At 39.0% G+C, this 22,083-nt stretch overlaps 1 protein-coding gene across 1 annotated transcript; it reads right to left on the reverse strand.

Moving 5' to 3' along the window:
* Window positions 1-780: 780 nt before the first annotated feature.
* On the reverse strand, window positions 781-21,240 carry LOC145947879 (uncharacterized). Its single transcript, XM_083057657.1, has 10 exons — window positions 21,070-21,240; window positions 20,129-20,872; window positions 19,241-19,915; window positions 18,750-18,948; window positions 18,433-18,701; window positions 17,830-18,345; window positions 17,347-17,652; window positions 16,977-17,112; window positions 16,684-16,821; window positions 781-998 (listed from the first exon to the last, which is right to left on the reverse strand). The coding sequence occupies exons 1-10, from the start codon at window positions 21,238-21,240 to the stop codon at window positions 781-783; spliced, it is 3,372 nt and encodes a 1,123-aa protein (XP_082913783.1).
* Window positions 21,241-22,083: the final 843 nt, after the last annotated feature.

The raw sequence follows: 22,083 nt of genomic DNA on the forward strand, positions 1-22,083 counted from the left end.
TCGCAGAGATTTGACAATTAAATCGAGAACTCGACGTAATTTGACTGCGATTAGCCTGTCATCCACGACTAATATACATTGATTCCGTCAACATAATCATAACCACAAAATAAGTACTTATCGGCCTAAGTTTTTCGAAAATTACTGTTTTTAAGAACCGCGAAACTTCTCGTTCCAGCACCGAAGTATATTTATTTTAAACCATACAACGATTTATTTAATTTGTATACGATGTCTTGTTTTCTGCTTCCTTGATGTTGAAATCCTGAGAGATTTCCATGTAAATTTCTTCTCACAGCTCTCGAACTGCACGAGCTTCAAATCTTTTTCAACTACCAAGATAAATAGAACTCGCAGAAAATCGTATCTCATGACTGGAGAAAAGGTTTCTGTATAATCAAAACACTGTTTCTGCAAGAATTCTCGAACGCAGAGTTGTGCTTTATAGCGATATGTTTTGTCGCGATGTATCTCGCAACATTTTGAACACGGGTACTTTGTATCGATGGGCTTCCGATTATGTTTTTTCAGTACGATCGTCTAAGTTGCGTTTGATCATTTTGTTGCTCTTATAAGCGTTGAACTCGTTCCTCATAGCCTCGATCCATTTCTCAGTCTCCAAGCTGTTTATTGCTTCCTAGAACGAAGGTGTATTATACTCGGCTATCTAGACCTCATACCTGGAAGGCCTCCAAATCGAAGACCGATCTAAAGTTGTCAATTTTAAATAGGCTCTTCTTGCTCGATTCTGTCCTCGATTGGTTTTGCATGCTCTTGTCCTCATTGTTCTTCTTGAGATACCAGCTCGATGTCTTCTGCTTGCTCGAGAGTATTATGTTTGTCTTTTTCGTAATTAGAGAACGTGTACTCGTTGCAAGTCTCTTCGTTCTTCACCGTTAATTCTCTAAGCGATTCCTCCTTGAAAACAATATCTCGTGATACGATTTGTTCAGTGCTCGTATTGTGCAGACAGTAGTTTGTAGAATCGTCCTGATATCCTATTAGGATTATCTTTTAGCCTTGAATTTTTATTCGGAATTGCTTATCAATATGCATGAACGCACATCGGAATCGAAAACTCAAATGAGGTACATATGATATCTTAGCCTTCCATATTTTGTACGGCGTTTTCTTGTTTTGTGCTCGATAATGTTTGAATGATACCATGCTTTAGTCCATAGCAACAGAAGTAAACCTTTCAATCATTGTATGAGCGCTCTCAATCATGATCCTGTTGTCATGTTTTGACTTCCTAAGACTTCTGTTAAGATGTATGCGGCGCTGAGGTGTCGAGAACGATTCCTCGAGTCGAAGACATTGTTTCATCTCCTAATTAATATATATCTCGTTCATTATCTGAGCGTACTCTCATTGACTGAATTTGTTTGTGATTTAAGCCTCTTATATTCCTTAAACTGAGTAACAACATCAGATTTGTTTCTGATAAAATAAAGATACAAAATCTCGTTTTGTCCTTGAAAGTCACAAAATATCTGGAAACACCGGGCGATTCGACCGACATTGGTCCGCAGATATCCGAATGTATGATCTCCTTGAGTTGAACGTTTTCCCTCACTTTATTTTTCTTGAAGGTTAAACGATGAGATTTCATTAGAGAGCATGACTCACACAGAAGAAGTCAGCATCGGACAATTTTATGTCATGGATCAGATTTTTTTTATCCTCTCCTTTAGCATTCGTGTTTATGTGTCCTGTTTGTGTACGTGCTCATGCCACAGGCACAAACTCATTGTGGTTACATTGACTTCATTATTAAGTTGAGAACGTTTGACCTTGAAGAACATTCGATCTCGTTGTCTTGTTTGATATTGATGGCAACAGTTTTACCGTCTTGCTTGAAAGTTATATATATACAGGGTGTTACAAAAGCATCGGATTTGCTTAACACCATGCGATAGAGAATGAAAATCTAAGAAGATTTTTCCTCAATGAAAATGTCGAGGCATCAATAATTTTCGAGTTATAAGTGATTGAAAATGAAGGGCTTTTCGCAAAATAAACATTATGGAATTAAAATATTAACAAAACTGCATTCTTCAGTTAATTTCAGGTCGAGTTTAATTTAATAGATTTTTAATTTAAGGCTTAGTTACTAAGATATATGATGGCAAAAATTGGGAACTTGCAAAAAGATGACCTTCCTCGACATTTTCGTTGAGGAAAAATCTTCTTAGATTTTCATTCTCTATCGCATGGTGCTAAGCAAATCCGATGCTTTTGTAACACCCTGTATATATATATATATATTACAAATTCAAAAGGAGGCTATATGGAGCCACGCGTAGGGTGTAGGTACGCAAATATTAAAAACAAACTTGTTGGAATAACAAATTTATTGAATCTAAACGTTTCGGTCCTTTCTTTGGACCTTCTTCAGTAAATTTAATACAATAAATAATAATGGGGAATCTACATACTACCGCACGTAGCGCAAAAGCCGTGAGCCCCCACTATCGATATCCCATTGGATAGACAAAGTGACATAATATGTCAGGTACTCAAAATGGACTCTAATAAAATGGACGGGTATAGTGAGGAATTTACGAAAGGGGGCTCACTCTTACTCACACACTCATCTATCGCACGTTCACACGACCGTACGCGGACGCGCCCGACGCACGAGTGAAGAAGATATTCGTTTTGATGCTATTTATAAGGCGCCCTACCACGGCTCATAGCCTGTTATCGAAGTCAATGTCAAACAATGTGTGGAATTTATTTCTCCTTCTCTCTCTCCCTCTCCCCCTCCCTCTCCCTCTCCACTCTCTCCCTCTCCCCCCTCTTCCCCACCCCCTCCGTCTCCCTCCCTCTATCCCTGTCCCCCCTTCCTATCGCTTCCCCCCTTTCTCTATCTCCCTCTCTCAAACATACGATGTATGGAGATTAATGTTACAAATGATTTATGGCTCTCTAAAGGAATTCGATAACAACTAAACGAAGACCGTCTTTCAAGAAATTTGAGGCATATTTGTCACAACAGATATATATGCTTGACTTAGACACTCTGTGTCTTCTTGTCGGTTTAGGCCATTTATCTGGCGCCTGATAAACAGCATCTCTGAAACAAGTCTCTTCCTTAGAAACGGTTCCTCATCCAAGATCTCAACGTTATCCCAATCAAATTCGTGGTTATTCAGCCTGTGATCCGTGATCACGGATTTTTGCGCGGTGTTTCTTTTTATGTGATTTCTGTGCTCCCTAATGCGTGTTCTCAACTGCCTGCTGGTCTGACCGACATAAGAGGCATTACAATTTTGACATGAAATTTTGTATACAACGTTATTATGCCAGTCTTTCTGCAGTGTGTCTTTATGCACGCGGATAAACGAGCGTAACTTATTCAAACCTGTGTAGGACATTTTTACATCTAGATCACGGACCACATGGCTAAACCGCTCGGATCATTTGGGTATGTATGGGACATTAAAATATGCAACGCGAGCCGAATTAGTATCAGGTGTTCTGTTAGCGTCACCTGAATTATTATTTTTATTTCTCGCAAACAAAGTCCTAAGCCTTTCGTGAAATGTTTCAAAAATCAGTTGTAATGGATACCCATTATCACGTAACACCCCAATGACCAATTCGAGGTTCTTTTGGTGATATCTTGGATGTGATAACCAGAAAGCCCTATCTATTAGGCCAAATATTGTGCCTCTCTTGTGGCAGAGAGGGTGACAGGAGTAATAATTCAGATATCTTCCCGAAAATGTTGGTTTATGATACCAATCGAATTCAACGTGTCCCCGGTTTAGAATGAATGTAACATCCAAAAAATCGAGTCTATTGCCCCCCTTTTCCAAAGTAAACTGTAATCTATTATGACACGCGTTAAACTGTCTTAGTATCTCTTGGCTCGTCCCGGGAGGGACGGCCAACGCGATATCATCAACATAGCGTACGTAGATCGGGAGTTCAAAAGGAAGGTCTCCTATCACCCTGCTCTCCAAATCGCGCATGGTTAAATCGGCTACTATGGGAGACAGCGGAGAACCCATGGGCGCTCCGAAGGTTTGTTGATAGATTATGCCATCAAAGGTGAAAAAAGTTGAGTGAAGAGGGGGGGCTCACGGCTTTTGCGCTACGTGCGGTAGTATGTAGATTCCCCATTATTATTTATTGTATTAAATTTACTGAAGAAGGTCCAAAGAAAGGTTTTGATTCCGAAACGTTTAGATTCAATAAATTTGTTATTCCAACAAGTTTGTTTTTAATATTTGCGTACCTACACCCTACGCGTGGCTCCATATAGCCTCCTTTTGAATTTGTAATTTATCAATGCAGGGAGCCTACATTGTTACTTATTATATATATATATATATATATATATATATATATTTCTGTCCTTAAATACTACTTCTTTAGAAGTACATACACCGACTGTGAACAGATTCTTTCACAATTTAAGAACATATAAAACATGTTTAATTCACGCTTTGAGCTATTTTCCGTTCACCAATTTATCGACCATGATATTGCCTAAGGCAATAATAACGCCTAGCATTATCGCCCAGCGATATTGGTGGCTCGCCATTGCTCGAATGAAATTTGCTATATCAGTTCTGTCGATAAGTAATATAGCGATGGTCCGCTGTTGATGATCCAGACCTCACATGTATTGACTGCCAAGAATCATTCATCTTCACCCAATGGCAATATGCACAGTCTTCTCGTTTATCACTACGTGGACAGGAAGTCACAACAAAAACACAGTTACGCGACTTATTTTTATTTTTCTTGTCTTTCTTTACTCGTTTTTTCTTGCGGTACTTGCGAGCATAGTGTCTTCCTTTTGCAGTAAAAACATTCCACGTTATCTTTCTTATTGCCTTGAGATTTTTCTCCGTCTTTGCTTTGCACGATCACTTGTTTCTGATTTCTACGGCCAAAGTACTCGTGACGTCATCGTTTTCTTTAATCGATTTTTTCCTTTATTAGTTCCAATAGATTTTCCAGCGTTTGACTATTTTCAGCGACACTGTATCATGCCGTTGAAGAGCGTTATATCGCGGAGAATGACTTCCGAGAATTTTCGGAAATATTCTCTCCCACATCCTTCAGTTGCGTTGCATATGCGACACGTGTTGAACAACCGATTCATTCAGGTTCAGGCGATATTCATGAAATTTTTGCTGAAGTAGCAGTTTATTCAAGACTAATTTTTACTCGTGTATATTTCCCATTTTACCCTGCATCTCTTTAGCTGTAGTGCAGGTGAGCAGGCATTTGAGTTGAGTGTATTCCAACGCAAAACGAGAAACATCACTTTTGCGTTCTTTTATCGAACTTTTTCCTTAAGCAGCGTCCGTAGGCATCACTCTAGTTTCAGACATAAAATCTTGTGAATATATGCAACAAAACTCGCATTGATTTGGAATTTTCTTGGAAATTCGAGCTATAGATTTCTTTTTATTTTGTGAGGATATCTCTTCTGATATTTTCGTTTCGAAAAATTTCGCGATATCAGCATACCGAAGAACAAAGATGATGACCATGTGGCGACCAATAAACAAATCGAAAAAATTTCTTTTATTACTTTTATCAAATAATTCCTTTCAGAGAGATTCTACGCAGGTTGGATGACTAAACTCATAATCTTTTAACGTAATTGAGCGAATCTATTTGGAATAAACGAAATGAGAGTTTAAGAAAGCTTTTTAACACATGTCGTCTTTTAAGTGCTTTTATTCGGACTAACGTATAAAAAACAATGAGACTCGAATGAGTGTGCTTATTTGCACTTGCGTAGAATCTATTTGGAAACTGTTCGCAGATCCTCGAGCTGATATTACAAACACCTTGGCAGAGTTGGTCAAGCAATACGATATTTATAGATTAAAATGTCCGTGGAAACAACTTTTCTTGATATCGAGTACGTGAAGTTGCAATAAATTGCTTGCGACTAATGATCCTCCTAAACAATACGAGGTGTTTGAGGCTAACTATTGGAATCTTACTAATCCATTATATATTGAAGATGTAATTAGTAAGCGTTATGCGTTGCAGATTTTAATAATAACGATGAATTAGTTGATTAGTCATCAATAAATATAAGAAATAATCCGTTACAATTATATAACGGATGGATCCAAGTCTGAGGGCGGCCTTTCCACAGGCTGTGCCTTTTTTGATGCTGGCGATTCTATGAGCTATACGTTTAGTTTAAAAAACAAAGCTTCGATTTTTACCGCAGAAGTATGCGCAATTGCCAAAGCTCTTAATTGAACCCTTTGATATCTAGGAAAAGGATATTTTAATCTTTACGGATTCGCTTACTTATTGTTAGTTTAATAAGTAAATTACACAATAATGATAAGAACATCTATACAAACCCATATATTACTGAAATCAGACATGTTGAAGATCTTAACCATCTATATTGACGGGAGGGCAAGAAAGTTGTGTTTATCTGGATTCCAGCGCATAAAGGTATATATGGGAATGAAATTGCTGAGTTAGCTAAAGAAATCAGAGACCAAGTTCACATGAATTTCCTTAATGTATCTTTTACAGATTTCTGCAAAGGACATAGAGAAGAGAAATATGTTTCAGGACAAACAATGAAATTATTTATCAATTTAAATTTAAAGGAAAACAATATTATCTTATATTATCTTATATTATCTTATATATATAAGAAATTCTTTGATGAAAATACAAGGTATCCATAATTCGTTGGCATTAATTTATCTAGAAAATCTGCAGTTACTATTAATAGACTTAGAGCAAATCATTACAACTTCAATGAATTTCATGCTAGAATAGACTATATTGAATCTTCGAGATACGACTGTGGATATAAAAGTGAAGATATCAACCGTTTAGTCTTTCAATGTAGCAAAATTTGACGATATCAGGATTGATCTCAATATTAATCTTAATAAGGTAAGAGCGAGTAGACCAGACTGCATATGGCATTGGCTTCAGAAAGAGGAAATGCGCGCACTCAGAATTGTATTTGTTATCTCGAGGACAGGAAAAATCATATAGCTATTTAGATCTTAACTTATTGCTTTAATTTAATTTAATTTAATTTAACTTAATGTGTTTTAAGCTTTAATTTTGTTAAAGCGTAATAGTATCATGTGTAATTCTATTTCTTATTATGTATATCCGACTCTCGAAAATTGTGTTTAAGTGTTGTTGAGCGATCGACTGAGACGAAATAACGAGACATTCAAAAGAAATGTAAATATTCAATATTGTCAACTCGAAATCTGTATCTCATCATTGTTATGATTCTTTGTCTGATCGCCGGATTGTCTCTCGGGTAACCGACTCTTTGAAAGCAATGTATCGCGCAAACTCGGTCCTCCCCTTCTAACTTCTCCGAACTTTCTGGATTATTTGCGGTATATAAGGAATCAATTTTTGGATCTTCTCTCTCTTTTCTTTTCGTGCGAAATAAGTCGATTGAGTATATCGAGATCCGAGCGTTCAGATAGATCTTTAATTGTTCAATATTATTCAGACTTGATGACGAAATATATCTGCATGGATTAACAATCAATTCTCTCGGTCTCTTCTCTTGATTCCTATGCTATTTCCCTCTCTCCATCTCTTCACGATTCGCAACCGAATTCATTTCCTGCATCTCGCTTGTTTACCTCCTAACGTTCTCTCTCTTTCTCTGTCAATCTCATTGCAAATCGTCCTTCGATCCTAAAAACGATATCTCGCGCTTTCTCTGAGCGAAACCGGCAAAATTCAAGTAACTCGCGGTCTAAATTAATACCGCGCGTGAACAAATTTCTAGTTCCTTATTTTACATGTGTAAGATAAACTGTATAGTCTAAAAGCACGTACTTTCAACCGAAAGTATTAAAAAGAAAAAGATGGTAGTAAAAGTGCTGGAGAAGGATGAGGACGGGGAGAGTTGGATGAAAGTTAGAAAAAGTAAGAGAGGGTAGATGGAAGGGGTTGTTATTAGAAGAAAAGGAAATGGTGAGAGCGGAGAGGAGAGAGAGGGGGAGGAATGAGGGGTAGTTTATGGAAGAGGGGAGAAAAAAGAGAAAGAGCGAGTGAGAGAGAATGTGAGGATAAAAGAGAAAGGGTTAATGATTGAAAATGCAGCCGAAAGCAAAGGTCCATTTAGGCTAAGTTAGAATATAAAATAGAATAAATAAATAGCATGTGTGTTACATTGAAAAAATTATTTATGTAACTGCAACCAACCCAGATAGCACAAAATGTCCTCAGGATAATCCTGAATATGTCCAGGATGTCCTTTCCATATTTCAAGGATATTTAATTGTGTATTTATGCATATTTTATATGTATATTTGACTTCATTAATTATGAAATACTTAAAATAATTTCTGGAAGTTTTAAGAACTACAATAAAAGTATAAATCATCCATTTAATGTCCACTAGACTCAAAAATAGCATAAAAGTCCTAAAATTATCCTATACACATATCCATGTCTTAAGGCGTATCCCAGGATGTCCTGAGTACGTCCCACAAAACTCCTCAAAACATACTGGGCACATTTTCGATGATTTTTGGATATTTTTATTATATCTAGTGAAAACAGTGTTTATTAGCTTGTTATAGTGTGTGAGTGCCTAAACAAACGCAGCCAGAGTGTATCGCGCTAAGTAAATTGATAATAAAATAACTGAATGAATTTTGGATATTTTGTTCTTATATGATCAATATTTTACTTTTTAAATTACGCGGTACAATATGGTAGCCGTTACAGACATTAGCATGATACAATGAGAGGACTTCCGGTTCCGGTCTCTCCTCACATCTCACATGGTTACACATGGAAGAAGCAGCAATCATAGCAACGTGTATAACGAATATCGATTTAATTTCAGGTAAGCTCTCCTTATTCAAAATAATATTATTCACATAAATATTTCTAAAAGTATTTTTGTATTATATATGTCTATTTCAATATTATTCAATATTATCCATATATTGTAATTTAGCGATTTGTCATTACTCTAAAAACGTGACATAATCTGTAAAAATCATGTTATGATTATAAAAATTATTTTAATGTATATATAATTGCGACATTTTTAAATGCATATATTAACATTTGTGATCTTATTAAGTGAATCTTTCAAGAGCTTATGCTGTATTAACAGCTCCATTCTTAAATCTTAACCTTAATCTCAAAATTTGTAGCAGTCCAATCATTTTTGTTATTAACATTTTTTGTAAGCAGATGTAAAAGTAATAATTATTATTTCTGTTTTATGTTGCAGTGTTATTGTTGTTCAGTAGAACACGTAGCAGAGCAATAGTGCATTCTGACAGCAGCGAAAGAGGAGGCTTTATCTATTATTAGCTATGTAAGTAATAAAAACTTAAATTTATTAATATAAGGCTGTGTTTCAACATTAATTGCTGGTACTGAAAATCTGAGATAAGAAAGATCTAACGTAACATTGACCATAGATTTTCAGTATGATCATTGAATATTGGAACACAGTCGTATTTAACTTTGTATTCTTATATTACATATGTAAGCAGATGTAATTAATAATAATTATTTTTGTTTTATGTTGCAGTATTATTGTGTACGTTCAGTAGATAACAGTCCAGAGCAATAGTGCAATTCTGATAGCAGCGAAAGAAAGGAGGCATTATCTATTATTAGGTATGTAGGTAATAAAAACTTAAATTTATTAGGCTACGTTCCAATATTAATTACTGGTACTAAAAATCTGAGATATCTAATGTAACATTGAGCTTAGCTTTTCAATATGAATATTGAATATTGGAACACAGTCGTATTTAACTTTGTATTCTTATGTTAGATATGTAAGATGTAATTAATAATTATTATTTTTATTTTATGTTGCAATGTTGTGTAACGTTCAGTAGAACACATAGCAGTACAGAACAATATATAGTGCAATTCCGACAGCAGCGAGAAAGAGGAGGCTTCATCTATTAGATACGTAACTTACGTAACGTAAGCAACAAAATTTAATTCAAGCACACACACACACACACACACACACACACACACAATTAAATATAATAAAGATTAATAGTTAATTTTTATGTAAAGTCTGTTCTTTGTTGTTAAACTAATGCATTTATGGAACTTAAAAACAGCTATATACATCTGTGATTTTTGATGTTGAAGAAAGATGAAAGAAAAAAATATATATAGATCTATGTATATAAGAAAAAAAATATATATCGAGTGTTCAAAAGAAAGTGTAACAATAAGTTTTCATCTCCAAAAATATTGTTTCTAGAAAAAAGGTTTTAAATAAAAATTGCAGTATTTCAAAAAGGACCTAAGTTGATGTTATAGGAACATTTGTGACGGTTTTTAAGGTCACTTCAAGGTCAACTTGATTTTTTTTAATAGAATTATTCTAAATGCTTTATGTAAATAGATTCCTTGTAACATTTGAATTATTTTAATAGATTATTTAAATAGATTCCTTGTAACATTCCACATAAAAAATTATACATATATATATAATATAAAGATAAAATAACAAAAAATTGAACGGTTCATCAACTTATGTCTCCTTTGAAATACTTCAATTTTTATTTGAAATAATTTTCTCTAGAAATCATATTTTTGGAGATAAAAACTTGTGACGTTTTATTTTGAACATCCGGTGTATAGGTCTGGAAAATTTATTGCAGGTGTTACCAATTTTTTGCATAAATGATTTCGATTAGAATTCCGAACAGTTTCTGAAGAAATTTAATTTATAAATTATAAATTTGTTTTTTATAGCCGAACTAGCTGGAATAATTTCCACTATTTCCACTTTTTACACACATATACACACACGCGCGCGCATGTATCATTATCTTCATATTTTTAAACAGTTGAAGTTATTGAATTAATTTTTATTTTAAATTACTACTTTTTTCTTATAAAAGCAATTGCTAAATTAGTTTTAGAAATACAAATTTAATATGTTGGGTAAAAAACATTCATACAATTACTTCCTCATATCGAATAAAAATGACAAAAATGGAAACAGATATTATAATGGAATCTCATAAAATCGTTCAATCAACATCTGCTTAGACATCATTTTCTGAAAATGCATTACAAAATGAAAATGTACATGATGATAATCGTATAGTACAAACTGAATTTGAAAATACTGTATTCAATGATGATATAGTACAAAATGAATCTGAAAATGTTTTACGTGATGATGATATAGTACAATATAAATCTGAAAATGTTTTACATGATGAGGATCTAGTATCAAATGAATATGAAAATGTTTTGTGTGATGAGAGTCTAATAATGTCGAATGAATATGAGTTTTTTGATAAAAATGGCAGAGTAGTACAAGATGAATAAACAATGTTACAGAAAATAATAATGTAGATAGCGCATCAAATAGGAATATTAATTTTAAGACATTTTTAAGCCAATGGGCTATTAAAGAACATATTTCGCAATCAGCATTGAGCTCTTTGTTAAAAGGAATTAAACAATATACATGTAATAACTGCAGTTTCAACATACCTTTAGATTCAAGAACTCTTATGCGTATTCCTAGAAGTAGTAATATTGAGATTTGCGCTGGTGGTCCATATTATCATTTTGGATTGAGAGAAAGGATACTAACAAGTATTTTACCAATAAACTCACAAGATATTACAGATATCAAAATATCAATAAATGTTGATGGATTACCATTATCGAAATCTTCACAACGACAATTTTGGCCAATTTTGGGATTCATATCTAAATCTAAAAAAGTTTTTATTATTGATATTTATTATGGAACACAAACCATCAGATTCAAATAAATTTCTTGCAAAATTTGTGGATGAAGCAAAGATATTACACGAAGAAGGAATTACTATTAATAACAGAAATATACCATGTACATTACATTCTATTATATGCGATGCACCAGCGAAAGCATTTGTGTTGCAAATAAAAGGACATAATGGTTATTCCAGTTGTACAAAGTGCATAATTGAAGGAAGTTACATTAACAGTAAAATGTGTTTTCCTGTAACAAATGCACAATTACGAACAAATGAAGATTTCCGTTTAAGGAAGGACGAAAATTATCATATTGAGCATTCAGCTCTTTTAAAGCTACCAGATTTTGATCTTGTGAACAATATACCTTTGGACTATATGCATCTTGTATGTTATTTAGGAGTCATGCGCAAATTATTATATATGTGGTTATTCGGTGTCTCTGATTAGTAATAAGATTTAATTTTATTTTGAGTTTTTGTGTTGTTGTTTGGTTTCTTTTATATTTGTATTTTGCGCCTTACCGCGTACATTGCGGTAGAGCTAGGTGGCGCCTCCAGCGCCACGACTGTTGTGCTCTCGAGTGCTTTGAGCAGTGCCAGTGGTACGTGAGTCTCGGTCCTGTACACTCAAGCAATAAAGACTGATATGAATGTCTTAAGTAAAGATTTGTGAAACTAATTATTCACTTCCCGAACTTCATCCTGAAGCAGAGCTACGGCTAAATGATCAACTACGAAACCCATTTCATTCAGAAAACTTGAAATACGTTTACAACACAGAAAAGTTGAGACAATATCATTGCAGCTGGAAAATGTATTAAAATTATATATACTATGCGAATTTGAGCATAAATCAAGATCACTTGCCTTTGTCAAACTATGGAAGGTAACTTTATGTGGGCCACCCTGCATATATATGTGTGTATATGATATATTACAGTACAGTACACGTATACATAATGGAAGATTTATGGTCCATTGTTGAGTTTGAAGATGGTATGGAAATGATTCCCACCTCCTGGATAATAGAAGGATCCTGGATAAAAGTGCTGCTCGTTGGCCAAATTTTACTTCACATTTAAAATGTATGAAAGCTATAAAGAACCTCATACCACATGAAAATGATTGGTCATTTTATAAGATAAAAAAAGTCTTAGCCAGTTCAAGTAAGTTACTTACGAAATATACAAAGTATAAATTTTGTTATATTAGTTTGTATACATTGAACATTTGTTATAAGTTTCTTGTTTTTGTTATACTTATTAAGCATCAATTACATTTTCCATTTAGGTACATATGACAAAGGATTATTAAAATTAAAAAAAGCTGAAATTTTATCGGACATTAATTCAGAAAACGACGATCTAGAAGATTTCAAGAAATCTCGAAAAGCAAGAGCAAAAAAGATTCTCTCAAGCAGTGATGATAATGATAATGATCAAGAAAATATACAGTTATCTCATTATCCCAACGTTCCGCAAATAAAAAGTAACACATTTTACAAATCAAAGAAATGTGATGAAAAATCCAAGAAACAGTGTATAAGTAAGTATGAAACAAATTGTACATATATTTATATAATACATGTAAAAGTGTATAACTAATTATTATTATTGATTGGTTCATTCAGAAAAGAAGCTGTAATTACTTTGGAAGGAAAAGAACTGAAAATGTCTACAGAGACTAATGTATGCGAAATAAGAAAAAAGAATGATAGTGATTTCATTTCTGGTAATTTAGATTATTTATAATTAAAAAATCAAATAAACATCAACTAACAATAATACTATACACCAATGTTATATTTTCGTATTCAACAATATAAATGTAATAATGCATATTATGTGCATGTTACGTATTACATTGTATTACACGAAAAATTATAGCATTGATGATGTTATATTACTGATAGTTCGTGTTTACATTGGATTGCTTTTTTAAAAATATATATTGATATATTTTCTAATTATAGATACGTGTAATAAAGATAATTTATCTGATGATCTACATGACAAACCTTGCGCTAAACGTAATGCAAGTAATACTGGTTTAAGTAAGTATGAAACTATCATTTATAAACATATAACGTGTGTATTTATTTTATTTTACGATGTACTAATATACTATTATGTAATTTTAGCAAATTCTGATTTTCAATGTTACATAATTAGAAAACTCGTAGACGTAGGATATCAATTACGTTCATTGCAAGAACAAGGAAATGTTATGAATAACAGATTAGATAATATTTTACAAAACCTTCAAATATCTTCCTCTCATGGAACAGAAGGCGAAACAGTGGAACAAGATATAATGAATAATTTTCCCATTGAAAATATTGAAGATTTACAGAGTTTTGAAAAATTGTTAATTAAAAGGTAAAATAAATCGCCAAAAATTGGTAAGTGTTAAGATTGGAAAAATTGGAATTAATTGTGTGTGCATGTGTGCGTATGTGCGCACATGTGTGTACATAAATATATATTAGTTTTTATTATTGATATTTATTATGGAACACATAAACCATCAGATTCAAATGAATTTCTTGCAAAATTTGTGGATGAAGCAAAGATATAACACTGTTAGTAAGTTGAGAGGTTGTGCGAGTGGGAGTCTTTTGACCACGTTGTTATTGACCACAGATACTTTTGACCATGTTGCAATTGACCACGTCGCGATTGACCACGTTGCTATTGACCACGTTGCGATTGACCACGCGTTGCATTTGACCACGCGTCGCATTTGACCACGTCGCGATTGACCACGTTACTGTTGACCACGTTGCATTTGACTACGTTGCTTTTGACCACGTTACGATTGACCACGCGTCGTTTTTGACCACGTTGCGACTGACCACGCGTCGCGATTGACCACGTTGCGATTGACCACGCGTCGCATTTGACCACGTCGCATTTGACCACGTCGCGATTGACCACGTTGCGATTGACCACGCGTCACATTTGATCACGTCGCATTTGACCACGTCGCGATTGACCACGTTGCGATTGACCATGCGTCGCATTTGACAACGTCGCATTTGACCACGTCGCATTTGACCACGTCACGATTGACCACGTCGCGATTGACCACGCGTCACATTTGACCACGTCACATTTAACCACGTGTCATTTGACCACGTTGCGATAGACCACGCGATGCATTTGACCACCACTTGACCTTTAATGATTTAAGGCGGGAAACGTATGTGCACACACACACACACACGGTGGGGTGCAAGGGGAGGCCTTTGGCCCCCCCTCCCGCATCCACCCCGCCGATAGTATGGTGCCTATGGGGGTGCAAGGGGGGCCTTCGGCACCTCTTCTGCACACGTAGGAATGACCCCCCCCCCTTGCAACCCACCTCGTATGTGTGTATGTGTATGTGTGTGTGCAAACGTTTGTCGCCTTAAATCATTAAAGTTATGGTAGAGCAATAAGGACGCGTGGTCAATCGCAACGTGGTCAAATGCGACGCGTTGTCAATCGCAACGTGGTCAAATGCGACGCGTTGTCAATCGCAACGTGGTCAAATGCGACGCGTGGTCAATCGCAACGTGGTCAATCGCGACGTGGTCAAATGCGACGCGTGGTCAATAGCAACGTGGTCAATCGCGACGCGTGGTCAATCGCAACGTGGTCAAAAACGACGCGTGGTCAATCGTAACGTGGTCAAAAGCAACGTAGTCAATTGCAACGTGGTCAATAGTAACGTGGTCAATCGCAACGTGGTCAATCGCGACGTGGTCAAATGCGACGCGTGGTCAAACGCAACGTGGTCAAATGCGACGCGTGGTCAAACGCAACGTGGTCAAATGCAACGCGTGGTCAATCGCAACGTGGTCAATAGCAACGTGGTCAATCGCAACGTGGTCAATTGCAACGTGGTCAAAAGTATCTGTGGTCAATAACAACGTGGTCAAATGAGACGCTGCCGGTTGAGCACACGAAATAAAGATAAAGCGGTTTGATATAACACTGCACAGAAAATTTATTTCTATATTATAAAGAAAACGTGAGGCATAACGCGAGAGACAACTTGAGAGAGTATCGAGAACGACTGATAGCGCGATGTTACTCTTACTAATGTCGATCGAGGACAAAACGGTTTTTAAAGGAACGGTAGAAAACGAATATCGAAGTCGGTCGATACACAGTAGGTCGATGACTCGAGTCAGCTGATTTTAACTGAGAAGGTAGAGCGAGGGGCGCAAGAAAAACTGTGTAAACACAGCGAACGATAGGCATCGGCGATGCGGTGATTTCGCGAGAACGCTATTTATAGACAATAACAGAGAACGTAGATAATCGATATAAAAGAGAGAATACAATTTTGCAAAATAAGGAAATAATTCTGTCGCACGAAAATTAAGACTTTTTAAAGAGTAACAAAAATAATATGAATATGAGACTAAAATATTAATGTTACTGCCCGCTTCAGGGGCGTGATTGGCGCCGCTGAATGTAAGATAAACGAATCGATGAATTACAGAAAGAAAAGAGATGAGATGAGAGATGAATTAATGATGGATGATGATTATTTACAATGTAGATGTTACAGAGAAAAGAAAAAGAATGATATTAAGTCGCGATCGGAAGCGGACAAAATTTCACGATCGGTCGTTTGAACTCAGAAACGGCCGTTCGAACCGTAACGACGCGTACGCGACCGTCAGTGCCAGGATGTACTGCTGTCACGCGTGCGAGAGGCCATTTGGTGGGTGGATATCGCTCGTCAAGGATAAAGACGAGATCTCCGATTTGAAGAGGCTTGGTGGATAGATTCCATTTGTTCCTTGACTGTAGACTTTGCAGATATTCGGTTGACCATCGAGTCCAGAATCTATCCAGCATTTGGCGTAAGAGTTGCCAACGCGGTAGCCGAGAAGTCGGAACGTCGTCAAACGGCGGTTCTGGAAGGACGATGAGAGATTCACCGATAAGGAAATGCGCTGGCGTGAGCGCGCTGACATCCTCAGGGTCATCGGACAGCGTGCAAAGCGGTCGAGAATTGAGCACCGCTTCGACTTGCGTGAGGAGAGTGCTGAACTTCTCGTAGGTTAGAACGATGTCGCCTAGAAGTCGTCAAAGATGAAATTTCGCTGATTTAACAGCGGCTTCCCACTTGTTTCCGAAGTGTGGAGCGGACGGAGAATTAAATTTCCACTCCGTTCCGTCAGCGGCCAGTAAGTGAGCAAACTCTACGATGTCCTTCGATGCAGAATTAAACAGGCGTCGGAGTTCAGCGTCTGCTCCGACAAAATTTGTCCCGCAGTCACTCGAGATTGTGATGCATCGTCCTCGGCGTCCGATAAATCGTCGATATGCGGCGAGGAAGCCCTGAGTTGAATAGTCCGTGGCCAGATCTAGATGAACAGCGGAGGTCGAAAAACAGACGAACACAATGAGATAGGCTTTGTACGTTCTGGATGCTCGGCCTCGCCAGGTGCGCAGCGTGTAAGGTCCGGCGTAGTCAACACCGCAGTGCAGGAATGGCGCGTCGGTGTGACACGCGATGCCGGAAGAGAGCCCATCATCTCTTGAGCAGTTGCTGCGCGATGTCGTGCGCATCGAACGCAGCGGCGAATGAATGCGCTGACCGGAGCACGTCCACCGAGTATCCAGTAGTGCTGTCTCAAAGTAGCCAGAACAACCTGAGCTCCGCCATGTAAAGTTCGATTATGAATATCTGAAATCAGAAGATGTGAGAACGAGGAATCACGAGGAAGAATGGCGGGATGTCTTCCGTCCGGATCGAGAAGTGAATTTTTTAACCGTCCACCAACGCGAAGAACTCCTTCTGAGTCGACGAATGAAGCCATTTTGAGAAGCGGATGCGTTCTTGACAGTGGCGTTTTGGAAGAACAGATCTCTAGCTCGCGACTGAAGTAAGCTCGTTGCGTGTCCTTGAGTCAGAAGATCCGAGCATTGAGAAATTCCTCAGGATGTAATGATAGCGAAGAATGATGATCTACTTTCTTAAATATGGCGGCGATGCGTAGGATCCATGCGGTGATGCGAAGGAGGCGATCAATACTGGAAAAGCGATCTATTAAATCCCAGCAGGAAGATGCCACGCTTACCACAGCTGCTGAGACTTGCTGAAACCGTTTTTCTTCGAGATTTGTGGCATCATCGATGGGAGGAAAGGTAGATGGCCACCCCACGGAAGGACCTTGAAGCCAGACTGGTCCACGCCACCACAGAAAGTGTGATTGCAGCAAGGTTGGAGAGAGTCCTCGCGAGACGCAGTCGGCTGGATTTTCGCTGCCGGCTACGTGATGCCATCGTGCGTCGGGAACGAGCTCCTGGATGACGGTAACTCGATTTGCGATGAATTCTTGCCACTGCGATGGATGTCCATGAATCCAAGCCAAGCTGACATTGGAGTCGACCCAAAGGTGAGCAGGAACGTGTTGAAGTCCGAGAATGTTACGAACGCGAGTCAGCAGACAAGATAAAAGAACGGCCGCTGCTAGCTCCAGAGGAATTGTCTGCTTCTTGAGAGGCGCCACCTTGCTTTTCGCTACGAGAAGCGTGACCTTGGCATCCGCGAAGGTTTGAATGGTGCGGATGTAAAGCACTGCGCCGAGAGCGTCCTGAGAGGCATCCGCGAATCCATGGAACTCGAGACCTTGAGTGTTAGATGAGGTACCAAGCCGTCACGGAATCGAATATTCGGAAACTCCTCGTAGATCGTCATCGAAGCAGTTCCATTGCTGTTCGACAGATAGAGGCAGCGGATCATCCCATCCGATGTTGGACTTCCACAATTGTTGAATGAAGATCTTGCCGAGAATTGTCACTGGAGCGAGCCAGCCGAGCGGGTCGAATAGCTGCGCTACTCGAGAGAGAATGGATCTTTTTGTTAGCTTGATGATGGGATCAGTGCGGGTTACATGAAATTTGAAGGAGTCTGATGCCGGATGCCACGTGAGACCCAGAGTTCGAGCTTCTGATTGGAGTTCTCAAGTCGAAGAGTTTTGAAGTGAATCCGAGATGCCTTGAAGAATTTCGTCGCTGTTGGCTGACCACTTTTGAAGTTTGAAGCCGTCCGCCCTGAGGAGCTGGATTAACTGGAGAGTTCGGGTCTGCGCGTCCTTCGGAGTGTCGGCGCCTGAGAGAACGTCATCCACGTAAATCGCCGTGCGCAAGATGTTGGAAGCGTGCGGAAAGACGTGTTCTGTATCCGTGGCGAGTTGCTGAAAAACTCGAAGAGCGAGGTATAGCGCACAAGTTAATCCGTACGTCACTGTGTTGAGCTGATAACTGCAGGGTGAGTCAGTGGTGCTCCAGAGAATTTGCTGATACTGTCAGTCTTCAGGATTTATCACGATTTGCCGATACATTTTTTCAGTCGGCGGCAAATGCGAAGGCGGGTGTCCTCCAGCGTAAAATGACCGCGTCAAGGTCTTGCTGAAGTTTCGGACCTGCGTGCAGACAGTCATTGAGTGAGACTCCAGTGGTGGTGCGAGCTGACCCGTTGAAGACTACCCGCAGCTTGGTAGTCGAGCTGATCTCGCGTAGAACTTTGTGATGCGGGAGGTGGATTGAGGTGAGATCAAGTTGAGAAGAAGAAGTCGGCACCATGTGACCCAGATCAGCGTATTCCTGCATGAAGTCCGAGTAGAGTTTTCCGAAAGCCTCGTCACGTTGGATGCGTTGGCGAACTCTAGCAAAGGAACGCAATGCAAACGGCAGCGAATCGCCCAGTCTGTTCATCGAAGATCGAAAAGGCAGTCGAACGATGTATCGCCCGGTCGCGTCCCGAGAATGCGTGGAGCGAAAATGATTCTCGCAGGCCTGTTCATCCGGTGTGAGGCATGGAGTAGTGGACGAAATGATATCTTCCTGCATCCAGAATCTTTGAAGAGTATCGTGCAGATCCACATCTGGAAGGTTGCAGCACGAGACGATGGAAGCTGAGTGAGACGATGACGTTCGAGCGTTGACTGGCCCGGAAACAATCCAACCCAAGGTCGTCTGTTGAGCGATGGGTGCTTGGAGCGTTCCGCGTTTGATGTCGCCGAGTAACAAGGAACCGTACACGTCGGCTCCGAGGATGATGTCGATGTGACCAGGTATAGCAAAGTCCGGATCGGCTAACGGCAATTTACTCAGATGATTCCACGAGGCAGTTACTGGGCTTGAAGGAATTCGACCTGTGACCTTTGGAATGACAAAGGCTGAAACAGAGAACTCAATAGACGGATCGTAGCGTGATCGAAGCTTCAGGTTCACGGCACCTCGGGTTGAGCCTATACTGTTAGCGCCGACGCCAATGATTGGCACAGATGCACGAACTCGAGGAAGACGTAGCAGCTGAACCAATGACTCCTCGATGAGCGAGATCTCGGATCCTTAGTCCAAGAATGCGCGCACCTTGATGCTGCTTCCCTTTATGTTGATAAGCGTGACGTAAGCGGTTGCCAACAGTACTTGAGAACGTTCAAGGTGAGCTGCGGCATTGTAAGAATGCACAGCTGTTGAGGTGGACGATCCAGAGGACGGCGTAACGTGCGTTGATTCCGTTGAAGCGATATCCTGAGAGTTGCCTGCAATGGTTGAGATCTTGGAAGAAGCGGCAGCTTCGCGATGAAGCAATGTGTGGTGCTGACTCTTGCTCTTCCGACATCGTTTGAGAGAACGACATTCATTGAGCTTGTGCGAGCCGAGACAATTAAAGCAGAGCGACTTTTGTATTACGAGATCCTGTCGTTCAGCTAGTGATTTCGATGCAAAGTCAGAACACGATGAGATGTAATGAGAGGCACCACAGAAGGAGCAGCCAGGTTGATTCACGATAGCAGCGTGAGCGCGAGCTGAGGTCTTTGATTTACTGTTTGACTTCTGCGATGATGCGGTTGTAAAGAGAGAGCGAGATTGCACGGATTCGAGAGCTCGAATACGTCCGTCCAAGAAGAGTTCAAGCTGCGTGAAGGTTACGAATTCAGGCGACGTTCCCTGCTCGAGCTCCCATGCTTCGAGAGTTTTTGCGTCAAGACGTCGGGTGACAAAGTATACGATCATGATATCCCATTGTTTCGTGGGTACTCCGAGAGATTGCAAGGGTCCTATTACTTCCTTGACCGTAGAGAGCAGAGACGTGAGTTCGGAGCTTGATTTCTGCGTTATCGGCTTGATACTAAACAGACGGTCGAGATAGGTCGTAACAATGACGCGTCGATTTTCATATCGATCGGTGAGCGCTTCCCAAGCGCGCGAGAAGTTTTCTGACGTCACGGGAAAGTTGACGATGTATCGCGCTGCTTTGCCAGTCACTTGCGATTTTAAATAATATAATTTTTCAACGGCGGTAATACCTTGTTGAAGCTCACCATTGATTTAAATAAATCGCGAAAGGACGGCCATTCCTGATATTCTCCGGAGAATTTAGGCAAACTGATCTTCGGTAACGCCCGACACGTGCTCGAATTATATTGAGATCCGCTGGAATCGTTGAAGAGACCCGTGATGGAGTCGCGAAGGGTCATGATACTCGAGCGAGAATCGTAGTAAGCTTCTTCGCATGATAAATATAAATCAGTGGAGAAGTAATTGTGCTTACGAGTCTCGTCTGTAAGAGCACGAGTTTGTCATGATGTTCCTGGAATCGCTTTCAATAAGCGTCGAGAGATTTAATTCGAGCTTCAAGGTTGTGGCGGTTGATTTTATCGCTTCCCAGTTTTTTCGTATTCTCGAACGCTCGAGCGATGAGACCGAAAAGATTGTTTTGTTTTTCGACAAGTGATCCGAAGGTTGACATCGTTGGTTGTTGACGCACAAGGTCACGAGAGTACTGATATAATTTTAAAAACGAATGTTAACGGTCACTAATGATTACCAGTATAATCTGGATATGCCGAATGCAGATTGAAGAGTTGCACTGAATATGTAACTGTCACTTCGCGATTGAGTGCGAAAGAGAAAGTATAAATAAGCGCGATGAAAGCGCGAAAAACGATCGCCGGTCGATTGCGGTGTCGCGACGAATGTTCGAGAATCCGCGAACGAAAGATCCGCGATCGAATATCCGGCTCGAAGGACCATAAATGTTAGTAAGTTGAGAGGTTGAGCACACGAAATAAAGATAAAGCGGTTTGATATAACACTGCACAGAAAATTTATTTCTATATTATAAAGAGAACGTGAGACATAACGCGAGAGACAACTTGAGAGAGTATCGAGAAAGACTGATAGCGCGATGTTACTCTTACTAATGTCGATGGAGGACAAAACGGTTTTTAAAGGAACGGTAGAAAACGAAAATCGAAGTCGGTCGATACACAGTAGGTCGATGACTCGAGTCAGCTGATTTTCGCTGAGAAGGTAGAGCG

The sequence above is a fragment of the Prenolepis imparis genome, unplaced genomic scaffold (assembly GCF_030444845.1).
Source record: "Prenolepis imparis isolate NDT839.2.m4 unplaced genomic scaffold, iyPreImpa1.0 SCAF_173, whole genome shotgun sequence".
Taxonomy (NCBI): Eukaryota; Metazoa; Arthropoda; class Insecta; order Hymenoptera; family Formicidae; genus Prenolepis; species Prenolepis imparis.

Coding starts and splice junctions, on each gene's coding strand:
- LOC145947879 (XM_083057657.1), bottom strand. CDS start 21,240: ATGACCCTTCGCGACTCCATCACGGGTCTCTTCAACGATTCCAGCGGA. Junction 17,113..17,346: donor TACTCGGTGGACGTGCTCCG/GTCAGCGCATTC, acceptor CTGTTCATCTAG/ATCTGGCCACGGACTATTCA. Junction 999..16,683: donor GCCAGCGCATTTCCTTATCG/GTGAATCTCTCA, acceptor TAATCCTAATAG/GATATCAGGACGATTCTACA.